A 16322-nucleotide genomic window follows, 5' to 3' on the forward strand; every position below is an offset into this window, starting at 1 on the left:
ACTAAAATACCCACCTAGTTTTTATTGTACAGGTAGAACTTGTTTCAGGTTTGGGAACTGCTGAAGTAGAATTGGTTAGGCAAAAGACCTTAAAAATCAACAATGTGAAATTTTATCCCATGGCTAAAGAAAACCCTGTTTTCCCTCTCATAGGCAAGTTGAAGGCCTAAAGCAGAGAATTGCAGGAAAATCTATCCCAACTGAAAAGTTTGCTGTGAGGAAAGCACGACGCTATGGCAGCTCCCCTCCTGTGAAACTAATAGTGCCTGCTCTGGTATTTACAGCAGACTTACTTCAATCATCTTTTGAGTGACAGAGTAAATATGTGTTTGTGTGTATGTATTCTTGTACATAACCTAGGAAAATTACATTCCCATTTGGCTTTGTCCTGGAAGCCCTAGTTTACGTGCGAGATAAAACACAGAAGAAAACTATCTATTGAAATTTCCAAAATAATGTTAAGGTAAATTTAGAAATATGCCATCTTACTGGAACTTACAGTATATACCAGTGTATTGTATGCTTGCCACATGAGTTATGAATATTTCCAACTCTTGAGGCTAGATGCTGAACATGGATTAAATTACTAGCAAATTAAGCAGAATATATATTCTAATTAACAATGTAACATGTCTCCCAAGATCATTCCATAAAAATTTGGAGATACTCAGATAAAGATCTATCCAATTTCAGTCTTCTTTATGAGCCAAGTTATACAATAAATGCTGTAGGACGCATCTACAACTTACAGGCTGCCACAATTATAATCAGTGTGATCATGTTTATAAAATACTGTATCATTAAATGTTTCATAAATATAGATTCATGCCGCAAATAGATTATGTGAGTGTATATATGCTTACATTTTATTCCAGTTTCCAACAGGAGTAGGTTCAAAAATGCAAAATTTAAAATCTGACATTTTTACTGAACAAGTATTTATTTTTAGAGTCTCATATCTGCAAATTTTCATAAAGTGTATTGTGTTAGTATCTGTCTCCTTTATATTAGTAATTGCTTTTTAGGTAGATTCAAAGAATACATTTTTACATTTTAAAGTTCTACAGTTAATTTACACTGAAAGAAATGTTGTATAACCTCTAAATAACTTCTAGCATTATTCAGAAGTAAATGGATAGCTTAGTGTCCTAAATAAGTACTTTTCATTCAGTGGTTTCTTTTTCTCAGGAAATGATGTATGTCTGGAATGGTTTTACAATTCTTGGCAAGAGGACTGACTTCACTGAGAATTTGTTAGTAACTATTGAAAAAGAAGAAACTGCTTTAAAAAATGAAACTTGTGAGTTTTATTTTATTTTGTTTTATAAGATAAAAGTTACAAAATAATGTTTGTAATTGAGTTGGAGCATTTAAATGTTCTATGAGGAAAAGTCAGGTTTTCAGGCTTCTGAATTCTATGAACCTATATTTTATTTTATTGGGAGCCATAATAAATAGAAACCTGTTCTTTTCATGCAATCACAGTTCTGATTAATTCACAGAACTCACACTGATAAATCCTGCATTACACATTACTTGTGCTTGATAACATTAAGCAAGGGTGATTAGCTATACATATAAAGGAAATTTTATTTGGAAACATTAATAAGCTCAGTTTTCCATATTCTAGGGAAAAAACCTCTTCTTAACTAAATGTTTTTCATCCTTCAAAGATTATAAAATCTTAATTTGGCTTGCAGTAAACGTGAAATAAAAGCAAGGTTTTGTTGCTGGCAATAGATGTTGCTTGATACTGGGTGGTGGGGACTTTAAAATTCTGAACATGCAGTGAATTTTAAGGGTTAGAGAACTATTGTAAATAATAATAAAGATCCTCTGAGCACAACAGGTGTTTGGTTTTCAAAACCAAAACTGTTGGTATGTTTTGTTTTGCTTTACCTTCTATTGCAAGTAGCAAATGCAATAAAAATATTATTCAGGGAAACCCTGTATCAACTAAACTATTGCATATTTCAAGGCTACTGTATATAAATAAATGCTAAATGGTGTTTCAAATATTAAATGCATCCTCTTAAACATAGCAGTTAATATACCTATTTTCAGGATTTCTCACATATTTAATACTGCATTTATTTCTGAAGCTATTGTTTTGTCATTTTTGACCAATAATTGAATATGAATTAATGATAGGGAAGGGGGTAGAATAGTAGAAGATAAGCTTTATACTGGAACAGATATTTCTTTAGTATAAAGATATACTTTATAGGTATTCTGCTTTATACTGGGACAGAATATTACTAAACAAGATTTTTACTAATTTTGTTGCTTTAGTGTGTGCCCATGTGGCTAAGAGTTATCTAACGATTAGATAGACCTGAAAATATTAGATATGAAAAAAACTATTGTTAACTTACGGTATTTGACAGTTGGTGATATTCACAACCTTCATAGCTGTAATTTGAAACTTGCTTATGTTTTATTTTAAGATCACAATGAATATTACATGGATGATGTATCTTTGCTACAACTACTGAAAGGATTGTGTTTGAAGCATTTAGGAAGACTCTTACAAGCAGAACTCTGTTTCAGCCAAATTATCCAAAGGTAAAAATGAAAACAGAATTTTAAGATACAATTATATTCTGCAACATAGGGAAACTTCATTAGAATACTTCAGTTAGAGTCACTGGATTTTATATGAGAATGTAGCATTTAAGAGACATATTTAAACTTAAAAAAATTTAAGTTTTTTTCCTAGCTGATAGAATCAGTGAAAGAAAAGCCAAGGGATCTATGACATTTTTGCAGGTTTCTATGCTTGTGTTGGAAAATGGAAAAAAGGGACAGGGACTGTCCAGACACATATATGGAATTCTTCTTGCTTAATGTTTCTGCCTTTTATATATTTTTAGTCATAAGGCAGACATGCCTGCATCCAGGTGTTTTCATTAGGTGCAAAGTTTCTTGGTGTCTACAGGATGCTGAACGTGGTTTGGGACACAGAAAGAAAAAAAACTTTAGCAGTAAGACCGTTAGATCATCCCATCTCCATCAGGTCAGGTCACTCAGTCACAGCCTGCCTGGATAATAGTTTTCACCTTTGGTTTATGGGATAGCATACATATGGGTTGCTTAGAGTGAGTTTATTTATTTATTTATTTATTTGATTTGATTTTTTTTTTACACCATGCAACTCCCAGCGACTCTGGGCAGTTCCCAGATAAAAAACTTGCAGAGTGCTTTCTTTTCTGACAAAATGCCTGTCAAACTGAGCAGTTGAAAGTTTTCCCTGGATAGATAAAGCTTTACCCGCCAAATGGATCATGAAACTTTTGCAAGTGGTAAATGTTTATAGATATATTTAGAGAGAGAGAAAAGTTTCAACATATTTTTTTAGTTGCCTTTAGTAATGATATAATGTCCATTTGCATTTTAGTGAGAAGCAATTAAAGTATGATACCTATTTAGCTCCATATTCAATGTATGAGTTGGGTCTTCTGTATAAACAACAGGATGAAAGAGAAAAAGCTGTAAGATTTATAGAAGCTGCAAAGTAAGTGATTATTTTTAAACAAATGTAATCAATGAAAACATAAAATATATTGGTTTCAGGATGCTTAATAATTTGATATAGTTAAGATATGTATATACTGCTACTGCAACTTAAGAGCCAGTTTGGTGTAGTAATTAAAGGCATCAGGCTAGAACTGGGAGACCATGAGTTTTAGTCCCGCCTTAGGCACAAAGCTAACTCAGAGACTTTAGGACAGTCACACTCTCTCTCAGCCCTGGAAAGAAGGTAATGGCAAACCATTTCTGAAAATGCTGCCAGGAAAACAGCTTGGACTTGTTCAGGCAGTCACCAGGAGTTAAGACTGACTAGGAGGGACAAAAAAAAAAAAAGCAACAACAACTTCCCCATCCCTAGCAGCTTAAAGATAGTCCTCGACTTATGACCATTTGTTTAATGATGGTCCAAAGTTATGATGGCCTTGGAATGGGTGCTTTACGGCCTGTATAGTATTTCCGGGTGTCACAAAATGTTGCACTCCCCCCGCAGTCACATGATCGCATTTTGGGCACTTGGCAACCAGCTCACATTTACAACCGGTTGCAGCATCCTGTGGTCATGTGATTGCATTTTATGATGTTTTTTGCCATTTTCCGGCTTAATGACCACCGTAAAAATAGTCGTAAAATCGGGTCCAGTCGCTTGGTGACTCGACTTGCAACTACAACAGCTTATGATGGAAATTCCAGTCCCAGTTGTGATCATAAGTTGAGGACTACCTGTAAATAGTTACATTTGTTTACTTGAAAAGGAAAATTTAGTGTTTGCCAATGTGGCTAAGAATTGTTTATTTGAGATAAATACTACCTTCACTCCATTCCTGCGTTATTTTTAAATTGGATCCCAAGGAGTAAAGAGAAATGAATATAATATATTGATATTATCTGCTCATTCTTAAGCCTCATAATTGACAGGTAGAGAAGACATTAGAAGAGTGGTTCCTGGTGAGGTGCGAAACTGGTGCACCCAGTGGTGTCCACGCGTCATGACATCGTGTGATGCCCAAAAGGGGCAAAGCTAGCCACAACATTGCTTTTGTGATTCTGACTTAAGCAGCAAGAGCCTGCAGATGTCGCTGAATTAATCTCAGTTATTAGAACAAATTAAAAAAAGACACACACATACTTATTTCTCAGAATGATAACTTAAAATGATTTGAGCCATCCATAAAGCAAAGATCTGTCCAATCTGTTTTGGGATTTATCCTGTGTTCTCAGGAAGTGTCAGCTCTGAGGTAGCCCAGACAAGAAGCTCCTCCCATGAGTACTAACACTACTTTTTTTGTAGGATTATACTAATAGAATCTTGCAAGTCTGAAAGTACATCTCCCCCCCGCTCCTTTACGGTCCAAGAAAGTAGAGAGGGTCCCTTCTGAGACATTTGCCATGTTCCCATTGCTTCTGCAGGTTAAGCTACTTCTTATCTGACCATTCCCTAGACTCCTCCAACTCCTCCTCCTGTCTCTCAAGGATATTCTCCAAGACCATTACAGGAAAAAAGATGTTAGGCCTGTTAAAAATAAAACCAAAATATTTGTCACCCACTATGCATACATACAATCACAGACTCGATTTAAAGACAAAGTGAAACATGATAGAATAATTTGAATTAATAAAAGTAAGGGCCAGGGAAATCTCTTTTTACAAAATCTTTGATGCCAAGAAGACATTAGAACTAATATAACCTGTCTCCTGAGGAAAGTGTTTTAGAAATAGGATGCTGGAAATGTGAAGGCCTGCAAGCCACTTCATATTCAGAGTACTTTTTATGACAGAGACACTTGTTGAAGAATCTGAGATTCTTAGGGTCAGCCATTTAGGGCCTAACTTACAGAACCGTTGTTTTGTGGGTAAAATAAGGAGCTTTACTCCATGCACACCACTTCTAATTACTCAAGGGAAGGTGAGATGCAGTAGTAACAATATTGCAACTCTGCATGGACATGGACATACACATACACGGACAAGGATGTTCATGAGGAGCCAGTCCTTAAGTTACCAAGGTTCCAAGCCATACGTTGTACTTAGAAACCTGTGTCCAAGATATCTTGCTCATAGAAAAACATCAACAGGAAACATTTGTATATTTACTTCATAACACAGGAGATCAAACTGTATTTCCAAATGATTAAGCTACTTCCACACTAGAGAGGAAGCTTAATTTGTTACACATGTGCCCAAAGTATAAAAGCTGTTACAGGAGCCAGATAGGTTGGGGAAAACAGTTGATGGAAACACTTTCTGAACTACAAATATGAGACTTGACATCTAATTTAGAAGGTTTCTTCTAGATCGTGTAAACTAAAATATGACCATCTGATTACTGGGAAAATTGAAACTAGGGTATTTGAGAGTAAAAATTAAGATGAGGTTTGTCAGTATTTGAGCAGGAACTAAAAGAGAAGGTTGGACAGTGTGAGTGTCTGGATTAGAGGGACAAGGCGTAGTCTAGAAGCTGCAAGGAACAATTATCAGGGCTTCCATAATGCTAAACAGCCAGGATTTGTTTATCGGGGTTCATTAACTTGTTGACCTGCTTTTGTTTGTATATTGTACACTAGAAATCATTCAGAAAATGCAACCATGATAATGCAACCATGACGTTTCAAATCATATTAGAGCTAAAACCTCCTTGCGCATAAATCACATTAGTTTTTATGACTGCACTTAAAGCAGTGGGGAAGATTATACCCTGATTTCACGTTTTAAAATGAAGTTTTCATGCCCCACCTGACGAGAGCCTGTTAGATCCCTCCAGGAGACAGGTGCCACAGGACAGCCCTATCTTTACTGCCCACCAGTCACATTTCTAGCAGATTTTGAGATCAGTCTAAAGTTGTTGGCATGTTTGTGTGGATTACATTTTTCCCAGGCACCTTAAGTTTAAAAGGTAAAATATTTCCATTGGGCAAGTCTACTCCACAAATTTCTCTCTCCAGTTTTTATTGGAGTAGTTGGGGTGAGGGGCGTGGCAGATGACCAAGTAACTTGATGTTCTCTTGTAGGAACAATTACAAGGACTATTCTATGGAATCCCGGTTGCATTTCAGAATCCATGCAGCACTTAGCAGTTTGAAAGTGACTCCTGCTCCAACACCATGATGCCTTCAGAGGTTGATGTGTAATACGTCTCTGCAAGTTAATGTTTGAAAGCCTACAAAAATCATGTAAATGACGTAACAAAAAATGTAGTTTATATTTTCTATCATTGGTGATATTTGAATGTTTGCCTCATCCTTGTGAATGCTTCTTTTTTGTATGGTTCACTTCCATATCTCAGCTTGACATTTTAGAGGAAGACCTACTTGATTTATGGGAAGATTGATTTAATGCTTGACACAATAGGGGAGTATTAAAAAAATTGTTGGTGCAATAAAGAGTAATTCAAATGATTTATTTTTTTATGGAAATACTAATACTGTTTATGCGTGAAACTGTATGATACATTTGGTAATAGTTTTGGCGTTTCATAAAGGCTTGCATTTCTGCAGTGCCTTTATTATATATTAGGACTAACCAAAAATTGGCTGCTGGTAGCCCTAGATGCTGTATCTGGATTTGAAGCTTAGATTTACATACCAAAGACTGAGTACCATACTGTAGCCAAAATAAGGCCTCAAGCCATTTCGTGAATGTTAGCCTGCATTCAGTGCAATATCCTAACCCAATCTCTAAAGGAAGTTAGAAAAGGACATTGGGCTTTCGTGGATAACCTATGAGTGTTTTTAAATTATAGGAAGAAAATCTTTCTCAGTGATAAGGGTTATAGTAAAGCAAAAACTGAATAACAGAAATGTTTCAGTTTTTTGTTCCATTATATCTATTTAATTCGGCAATCTTACTGAGAACGAACCAAACAAAAATATGCAACTAATGTCCTGAAGATTCTTATGCCCCTCACTAACACTGGAGGTCAGCAGGTTTGATTCTATTTTCTTCCATATATTGTAGCAAAATTCTCAAATTCCAATTTCATCATCAATATTACTTAGGAAATTGGTATCCGTAATGTTTATTTAGCATATTACCTTGGTCAAATTTTTAAAAACATTTTGTACTAACAGGTAATTAAATATTTTTATTGTCCATCTCAGTCTCTTATTAATATACACATACTTTATGTTGAAGTATTTTATGTCACAGAACATGCAGGAAAATGACCATAATTGAGGGTTTGTAAATGTTACCTGTCCAGGTTTAGTGTTTTCCCATAAGAATAAAAATGTGGCTAATGAAGAATATCTGTCTAATGATAGTAACTGTCCATGTTACTGGTTTCATACCATACTGTGTATTTACAGTATATAAATACTGTGACTGTTTGAGATTAGCCTTTTCCTTGTCTTTCTCACTCTATATTTAAATTATTTTATTAGCTGCTAAATGAATGGAAAAGCTGGGCTTTTAGAGTTTTTTTAATTGTCACAACTATGATGGACCATACACAGTCCATGTTCATAAGCAGTCATAGGAACACAAGATAATTTTTTCTAGATTTCTTAGCATGGGTTTTCTCCCTATTAGCTCATTGAAATTGACATTTTGCTTCTTGCTGTATTTTATTTTGCAATGTTTTTTCCCCATCTATACTTCTACGCAGTTTATGACACCTTTGAGTTTGAAAAAAAGCACACTTTGCGTAAAATTTCCCTATATATTTATACTTTAGCTAAGAACTAACAGTAAAACCAATTTATTTGAGCACATGTGGCTTTTTTGCTTTCAATCTGTGTGACACAATGCATTTTTAATACCTTATTTCAACTGCTTACAGACAAACATATGTGATTTCAAAAGAGATTTAATTGTTTCCTGCCCAGGGACTTCCTGTTTCTCATACACCTAGACCAAAGGTATTCTTCATTTATCATTGTAAATTGGCACTTTTGTGTGTGTGTCTGTGTTCAGAATTTCCTATCCAAAACTCCATGAATGTTATAGAATTACATTCTGTTAGACGAGAACATTGTAAAAAATGTAGTCATTTCTAGGTTTAAATAATTGAATGTTCAACATAGGGATACAGTTACCAAATAGGCTTAAATCAGTTTTACTCCTAGCTCTAATTTTGCATTAAAATTACTACGCCTGTTCTATGGTTATAATCTCTGTATTAACACTGATTCTTTTAGTGTCATGTTGCTTAGATGTTCACTCATATTCTGCATTGCACCTTTAGTAACAGCTAATTGTTTTCACCTTCTGATAGAACCATTAGAGATACAGTACCTGTTTTTAGAAAAGAAGTTACAAAAGAATTTCATTGGTGTAAATTATAATGGCAATGGTTCCCATTTGACTGCACTTTTACCAAGGCCAGGAAATAATATAGTAAATAGATGTAGAAATTTTGCTAATTGCAGCAAAACAGTCCAGCTTCTATCAAAAATTCATGCTCTGGAACTGATTTTAATATTGGACTACTATGGATGTATGTTCTTATACTGCCTGACTCAAAAATCAGTAGTATTCTGATTGACTACTGTTTTTCTTGTCTTGATTGCACTGTACTTTGTAAAGCTGTCTGAAGATACTTGTTTTAAAAACTGAATACACTATAACTATGTACATTTACTTGGAAATCAAGCTATTTTGGTTAGGTAGAGCTTAGTTTTAAGTGAGTATACATAGGATTTAATGTGTTGACTACAGTATAGCACAAGAGTTACAATAGTGTAAATGAGCAGAATTTGAACAGAAATTATATCTAATCCTTGGTGTGAGTTTGTAAAAGTTTTGTTATCCTGCCTTTCTGTGATAGGCAACAAAATAAACATGTATATTTAAATAATTCCGCAGAGATGTGTGCTTCCTTGGCTAAATAGCTTGCATATTCAATTGCAAGATCATTACAAAAATATTTTTAGGAATGTGATGGTATACTGAAACTATGAATATATAAATAAATTTTCTCAAAAGAGCTTTCACACATTGCTTTGCTTCTCTCTCCTGAATACCTGCATATGGTGTTTTATGGAGTTTGTAGAACAGCATCTGATAACAAACAGAGCTGGAATATTTTTTCTAACTTTTTTTCTCTCAGTGCTTAGCATTTTAACAATATTCAGTAAGCAGTGACATTGCTAAAACTTAATGTCAGCCATGATGCATGTTAAGCCTATCCTCCTTAATGACAGGATAGAATAACTATTTTTGATCTTTTTTTAATATATAGTGTATTGCCTTAGTTCATATGAGTGTGCCTTCACAAAAGGATCATGTCTGCATAAATCCTGCAAGGGACATCTTTGCCTAAGGAGCATGTATGACATGGCCGTGCAGCACCTCATTTTCAGAAGAAAAGATGCTTCAGAGCATTTTGGTATAAGTCTTCTGGAGGTCAATGAAATGTTTCTGAAATAACCATATATAGGATTTACCATAAATATCAGATGCTCTCCTGATTTGACATATTTAGCATGTATTTCTTGAGTGTTTTAAACTGTAAATTGTATTTCTAGTCTTTGTGGAAAACTTCCTAGGTCACAGGTTTTCCCTGGACCTTAAACCGTATGCTTCTGATGGTACTGTCAACTTTTAGTTTTTCCTTTTCAAGCTCTCATCGTAAATAAATGGAAATGCAAAGTATACATAGAGCCCAGAATCAGCTGTGCTGATTCCAACCTCTCTGTGTTGCTCACTGATGAAAAAGATCTGACTTGGGTTCAGATATCCATTTAAACTTATTATTCATCAATAACGTAAATCTGCTTTTCATAGTTGAAAATAAATCCCAAACTGAAATTGGACCACTCAGCTCCTGACATCAATCCAACCTTCCTAGCAAATATTGGTGGGGAAAAAAATTGGGATGAGATGGGAAACCATGTTTGCTAATTTGAGCGCCTTGAATGAGGAAGGTTAAAGACTCCTTTTAAATGTATTCAGCCATTAATAGATCATGTATCAGAATATACTTAAAGACACATTTGTGTTGTAAACTAATCCATAAATTAATTGCTCTAGACTGGACTGATAGATTTGTGTGTTGCTCTTCTGTGGACATTTTAACCTACTTTTTGATGCACAGATTCATTTAGGGCAACACATTTGTTGGTTCACACTAGCAGAATGAACAGCTGCGGCTGAATTTATGATTATGGTATTGGCACTCCAAATGCTTCATTAGGTCTGATTGAATCTATTACCTATTCCTGGAATTTTGGGTAATTTGTGTGCTCCTATTTGGAGGTGCTTTCATTATCCTTAAGCAAACATTAATTAGGGTTTTGTTACGTTTCTACAACCCTTCTATCATAGACTTTGGTTCTTCTTGGTAAGTCTGATACTGTATTAAGCTTGCCTCAGCCCTAGTCTAGTCTGCTGATCTCAGTGGAAATTATAGAACTGAGCCAGATTCCATTCCATTGTCCTCTTCATTTTATTGATAATGGATGGGATCCAAAGAGCAGAATTTTATAGATAATGAAATAATCTAAGGAACTTTGCTAAATTAAAAACATTCCTTCTTATTTTCTTTATGCATTATTTAACTTAGGGGAATGCTGTACTTGATTTTTTTCAGCAGGTGGCAATCTTAACAAACCCAAATGGGTTTTCTTAGTTTTCTGCTAATATTCTCATGTCCCTAATGTGTAGTTTCATACATTCTGTTCTGCAGCTATGCCACTTTGCTATTTTGCGTACAGAAGAGCAGGTAACTTGACCATATGTGTTCATCTATATCAGTGTTTTTCAAAGTTGGCAACTTTAAAATGTGTGGACTTCAACCCCAATTCCATGCTGGCTGGGGAATTCTGGGAGTTGAAGTCCACACATTTTAAAGTTGCCAACTTTGAAAAACACTGATCTATAGTATTCTTTCTCATTTCAAGATGGAGAGGGTTTTTTTTTTCTTTCTGTCAAAAGTACTTTTGGCTTAATACCTTATTTTACACCTAAAACTGTCCTTAAACGTGGTCACATTACTTTTTAAGATAAAGCAGACTTGGCTATGTCTTGAAGTGGATTAGGAACAAGGAGGAATTTAAATCTTCCCATGATGATGACGTGATGGTTTTGCAATTACATTTTCAAAGGCAGTATAACTTCTGAACACTACACTCTGGGGAAGAGCAATTCCTTTAGAAAATAAAAACTTTGCCCAATGGAGAGAATAAAAAGTATAAACCTGGCAAAAGGAATGCAAGTAAACAATAAAGAATACAATGGGGGAGCAAAGTTGTAGCAGGTATGGGTATCATCCTGTGAGCCTCTGAACTCAAAAAAATCCCAAGATTTACCTATGATTTTTGAACAAGGATTATCCCAAACTGAAAGTTTATCAGAATAAGAATCAACATTAAACTTCCATTGTGGGGACTTCTGGGGAAGAAATGGCAGCCTGAAGACAGATCCACAAAAAGCAGAGACAATGACAGTGGTGGAATGAAGAGCCGGCAAGTAGACCAGCTCTTCATAATTCCTCTCTTTTGAGTTTGAGTTTCCTTCAAACCTTAGCAAAAGAAAATTTAAATACATGTTTAAGGACTTAAGAATTTGGGGGTGGGGGGATAAACAACAAAAGGGTGATTAAAACTTTGATTTTAGAAAGTTACATGGACTAAGGCTCCAGATAAATTTGAAATAAGATTTTGGAATTAATTATAAAGAATCCCTGTGGGAAAATACTTTTGTTTTGAATTCTTTTTAAAAACATAATAAGATAAGACTTTAAAAATTGAACACTAGAGGGAACTAAAGATTATAATTAAAGGAGAACAACACTCAACTCACAAGAATGAAGAAAAATACAGAATGAAGAAAAATACTTTAACATTGGACATATTGAAGGATATTTTTGAACAATGGACCCAGAGCTTAATTTTAAGAGTGTCTCCCTCTGGAGATAGACTGTGTTTAAAAGATATGGAAGAGGAACAAGTTTACCTTACAAGATTGAGACTGATTTGAAATTGGATTTAAAATGACAGGCTACAAGAATGACATGGAAAAAGATGTTATACTGGACATACAAAAGAACTGACTGATGTCTTAATAGTTAAAATAATTTTGTGAGAAGGGACAAAGGAAAAATGAAAAGAAATCAAGTTCTAGGACATTATTTGAAGGACTAAAGATCAAGATTGTTAGAAGTAAAAGGAAGGAATATAAAGTTGATTTATTTGATCAAAGGTTAAAATAGATATGTTGTTATCTCTGGTAACCCTTAATGGACTTTTGTTGATCAGGACTGAAATGATGAGGCTTTATGGATTTCTCTATAGAGAAGAAATGGGATATGGGAAGAAGAGATAATTGTTTTACTTTAAGAGAAGGTGATAAGTTACTAAAATTGTTTATACTTGTGATGAAGGGGGAAGTCACTTCTTTATACATTTCTTTTCTTTACTATATTCTTATTTTTTCTTTTCTATTTTTCTTACTATTTTTTTCTCCTTATTTTCTTTTCTGCACCTTCTATTTTTCTTTTTTAAAGTTTGTATTAGTTTTTATTGTTGTAATTGTAATCTTTAATAAAATTACCATTAGACTTTTGTTACAACATATTCCATGTATGCCTGACTACCCTTACTGCTGGAAACACAATTGAATTTTGGCTAAAAAAAACCCCGTCCCTCCCAAGAGAGTAACTTTCTAGTTGTTGTCATTTACCATAATGATGTAAAAAGACTGTGCTACAAAGGTATTTTTCTACAATTGTAACAAGCAAACCTCTTAAGATATAAATTATTTTGGGAGCTATGTACACTTTAGGCAATTTATTCACCCTTGTGAAATAATATGAAGAATTTGAAACTCAAGGAAAGTCACAGGAGGAGCATCTCTTTCATGGATTTTATGGCTCCACTAACTATTTTATCTTATTCTCCATGATTTTTTTATTACATGTGTTTTCTGCAGTACACATCTCCAGCTGTTACCGTCACTACTAAGCAGCCTAGCAGGTTGTGTGTCATTTTTGACAACATCAAGATATTGTTATATTTTTCCTCAATTTCCAGTCATAGAAACCATGAATACAAATGACTTTCTTTTCAGCGTTTAATTAATCTGTTCCCATTTTTAAGCTTGATATTTTGAATTTATCAGTCAGCAAAGTGTCTGGGGTGAAGCCTTACCCCAGATATTATGTTAAAAAGGATGTTTAATCTTTCTGTTTGTTTCCTTATAGAACAACTTTCAGGGAGTGATCTGGTGTTCCAACTTAAATTGTAGAATTGTGCACAAAGCAAAGGTACCAAATTTCATTCTGGAATCATTCAGTGATTTCAGACATAGTTCCAATTCAGGAGCTACATAGCCCTTCTGATTATGGATTTATTGCAGTAGGAATGATCAACAGACCTGAGAGCTTTTTCTTCCCATTCCCCTTTCTCTTGCCCACCAAGCAGCACAAGGACTTGTTATTTTTTAAGAGATCCATATAATCTAAATTTGTAAATCGCAACAGGATTGTCAAATGAAGGTAGAAAACCCTGCGTTCAGTCATGTGCAAAGATTCTTATGGAGCCCAGTCTGTTTTATGTTGGCTGATGCTGACACCAAAAATATTATATGGGAAAATACTTTTTTTTAATTGCATGAAAGTTATGGAGCCACTGCATAGAGTGCAATATGCTCAATCTGCAAGCCTTTCGGAGAGCTGGGCTGGGGCCTATAGCTGTCTGAGAATTCCTCTTTCCTTCTCTCTCCCAGCAACCAGATAGAGTGTAGGAAAATATACCGATATTTTCCTACTCTTTTCTCCCACCACAGCATCTAAGAAATCAAGGAATGTTTTCCTTTCATTAGAGCATGTTGATATTGTGGTGGAGTGAAACCTTAATCTTGTCATTTTGGCCATCCTAATGTTCTGTGAAATGTATGCTGTCCCAAGTATTTTCCTCCAACCATATATTTAAACCTAGTGTGCAGGACAATGTCTAGACTAGAGAATGTTTTTTCTGACCTTTGTTTAAAGGAGAGATTAATTTCGTTCACAACTATAGATAAAACAATACAGTGATTATGACAACCAAGGGCATTCAGCATCCAAAAATATCAGCACAATAATCCCACCTTTTTTCTTTTATATGTAGTTTATTTTAATGTTGTTTTTTATATTGCATTATCACTAGTGTATATTGTTATTGTAGTAGGTGTCTATTATAGCTCACCAATGAAAAAATAAAAAATAAAAAGCACAACAATCCAATCAAACGTGAGCACTTAGCAATTCAATTCCATGCATAGCTACTTTGCTCAGTAGTATCACCACTTTTTATGTTGTTGTTGTTGTTATTCTCCCGCCGACATAAATGGTATAGGATTGCATTCTTACAGTATAAGGGAAAGTGAAGCTGCCTTCTACCATCTCATCTAAGCTCTGCAGGCCACAACCGACAGTTTATGTGTGTTACGTACAGTGGGAACCAAAACTACAAGAGCTCTGTGCTGGGATAGGGAAAAAGTAGGAGTTGGAGCCTCTTTGGATGAAGTCCATCTGAGTCTGGCTTTGCCTCCAGATGGTTCCATCTCAGAACCTTCTACTGGTAACATGGTTTGTTGGGATTCCACACACCCCAGAGACCAGCTTGTCTCTGCCAGCAGAGCTGGTAAAGGGAACAGCAGCCTCCCTAATCCTGCTGGTGCAGCTCTTCTCTAGAACTGGGTGAAGGAATGGTTTAGGATTGCTCTCCCTGTCCCATTTGCTTAGTGCATTAAACACCTATTCAAACCTTGTCCAATTAGGACTTTTCTTGCCAATACTCTAAAATAAATTTGTTAAGAGATGGTCCCACAGAGGGCTTGATTGCATGACAAATCTGGTCTACGGCATGCAACATCATCTCAGAATCCCAGAATCCCCATGTCCTTTACTCATTAGAGCGAGAATCCCTAATTTGTGGTCTCTGCTAATTAAAGTATGGCCAATGTCTACTGTGACTTAGCTGGTTCACCCCAGCATAGTTTGAGTTACACAGGGATGGAGAATAACTTAAATAACAGCAAGGAGAAGCCTCAATGTCTTCGGTTATTGAGCATTATTTCCAATTACATGTCAAACATCCCTTGCCTGTTTAAAGTTTTAAAAGTGCAAATACACAAAGCAGTGTTTTGGAGGTAAGGGGATTTAGCAATGCATGCTCTTTTGCTGAGTTTTTAATGTATTGCTTTATTCCAGTGACTACATTTGAATACACTATTTCTATACCACATCTCATTATTGTAAATCTTGAAAAAGTTTCCAGTCAGTTAAAATACCTGTAAGGCCAGCTGTGTCCACTGCAGAGCCCATGCTGCTGAAAAGGAAACTGGCAACTGAGGTCTCATCAGGAACAACAGTTCTAATAGCTAAAGAATAACCAGTCTACCAGTTTTGAAACTGCAGGAATGAACAAATATATTCACACTTTTTGAGCAACAGGATAGACAACCTTTCTGAGTTGAGGCCCATTTGGAATGTTGGAAACATGGTCACACTCACAAAATGGCAGCCATGAGAGTCTTGCCTATTCACTGAATGACTGTCATGGTAGTCATGGCTTGTCACAAAATACTCATTTACCAGGTCTTCACGGCTCTTCTAAATAATAGCAGAGTGGGGGCCATCTGGATCTTGGGGGGAACTTCTCCCCAGAGGGCTGGTGCTGCTACAGAGAAGGTCTTTCCAGGGTCCCGATAAATGACATTTAATTGAAGGAAGCCAGAGCGTGCCAACTGCAGGACTGAATTGGCTGGGCAGATGCTATGCGAGACATGCCAGTGGGATCTTTACATGGAACCAAAAGCATTGCTACAGAGTGTTCCTGTGCAATATGCCATCTATTTCATTTTTTTTAATTTTA

The 16322-nt window shown here is 35.4% G+C and overlaps 1 protein-coding gene across 1 annotated transcript in view; it reads left to right on the top strand.

Moving 5' to 3' along the window:
• The window catches only part of TTC39B (tetratricopeptide repeat domain 39B), a 56962-nt gene extending 47640 nt beyond the window's left edge, over positions 1 to 9322 (top strand). The window contains exons 14-18 of the mRNA XM_063295058.1: positions 154 to 274; positions 1189 to 1300; positions 2448 to 2565; positions 3398 to 3514; positions 6537 to 9322. Coding sequence (XP_063151128.1) covers positions 154 to 274; positions 1189 to 1300; positions 2448 to 2565; positions 3398 to 3514; positions 6537 to 6633 — 565 coding nt within the window. The 3' untranslated portion in view covers positions 6634 to 9322. The remainder of the gene's footprint in view (positions 1 to 153; positions 275 to 1188; positions 1301 to 2447; positions 2566 to 3397; positions 3515 to 6536) is intronic.
• Positions 9323 to 16322: the final 7000 nt, after the last annotated feature.

The sequence above is a fragment of the Candoia aspera genome, chromosome 2 (assembly GCF_035149785.1).
Source record: "Candoia aspera isolate rCanAsp1 chromosome 2, rCanAsp1.hap2, whole genome shotgun sequence".
NCBI classification, from domain to species: Eukaryota; Metazoa; Chordata; class Lepidosauria; order Squamata; family Boidae; genus Candoia; species Candoia aspera.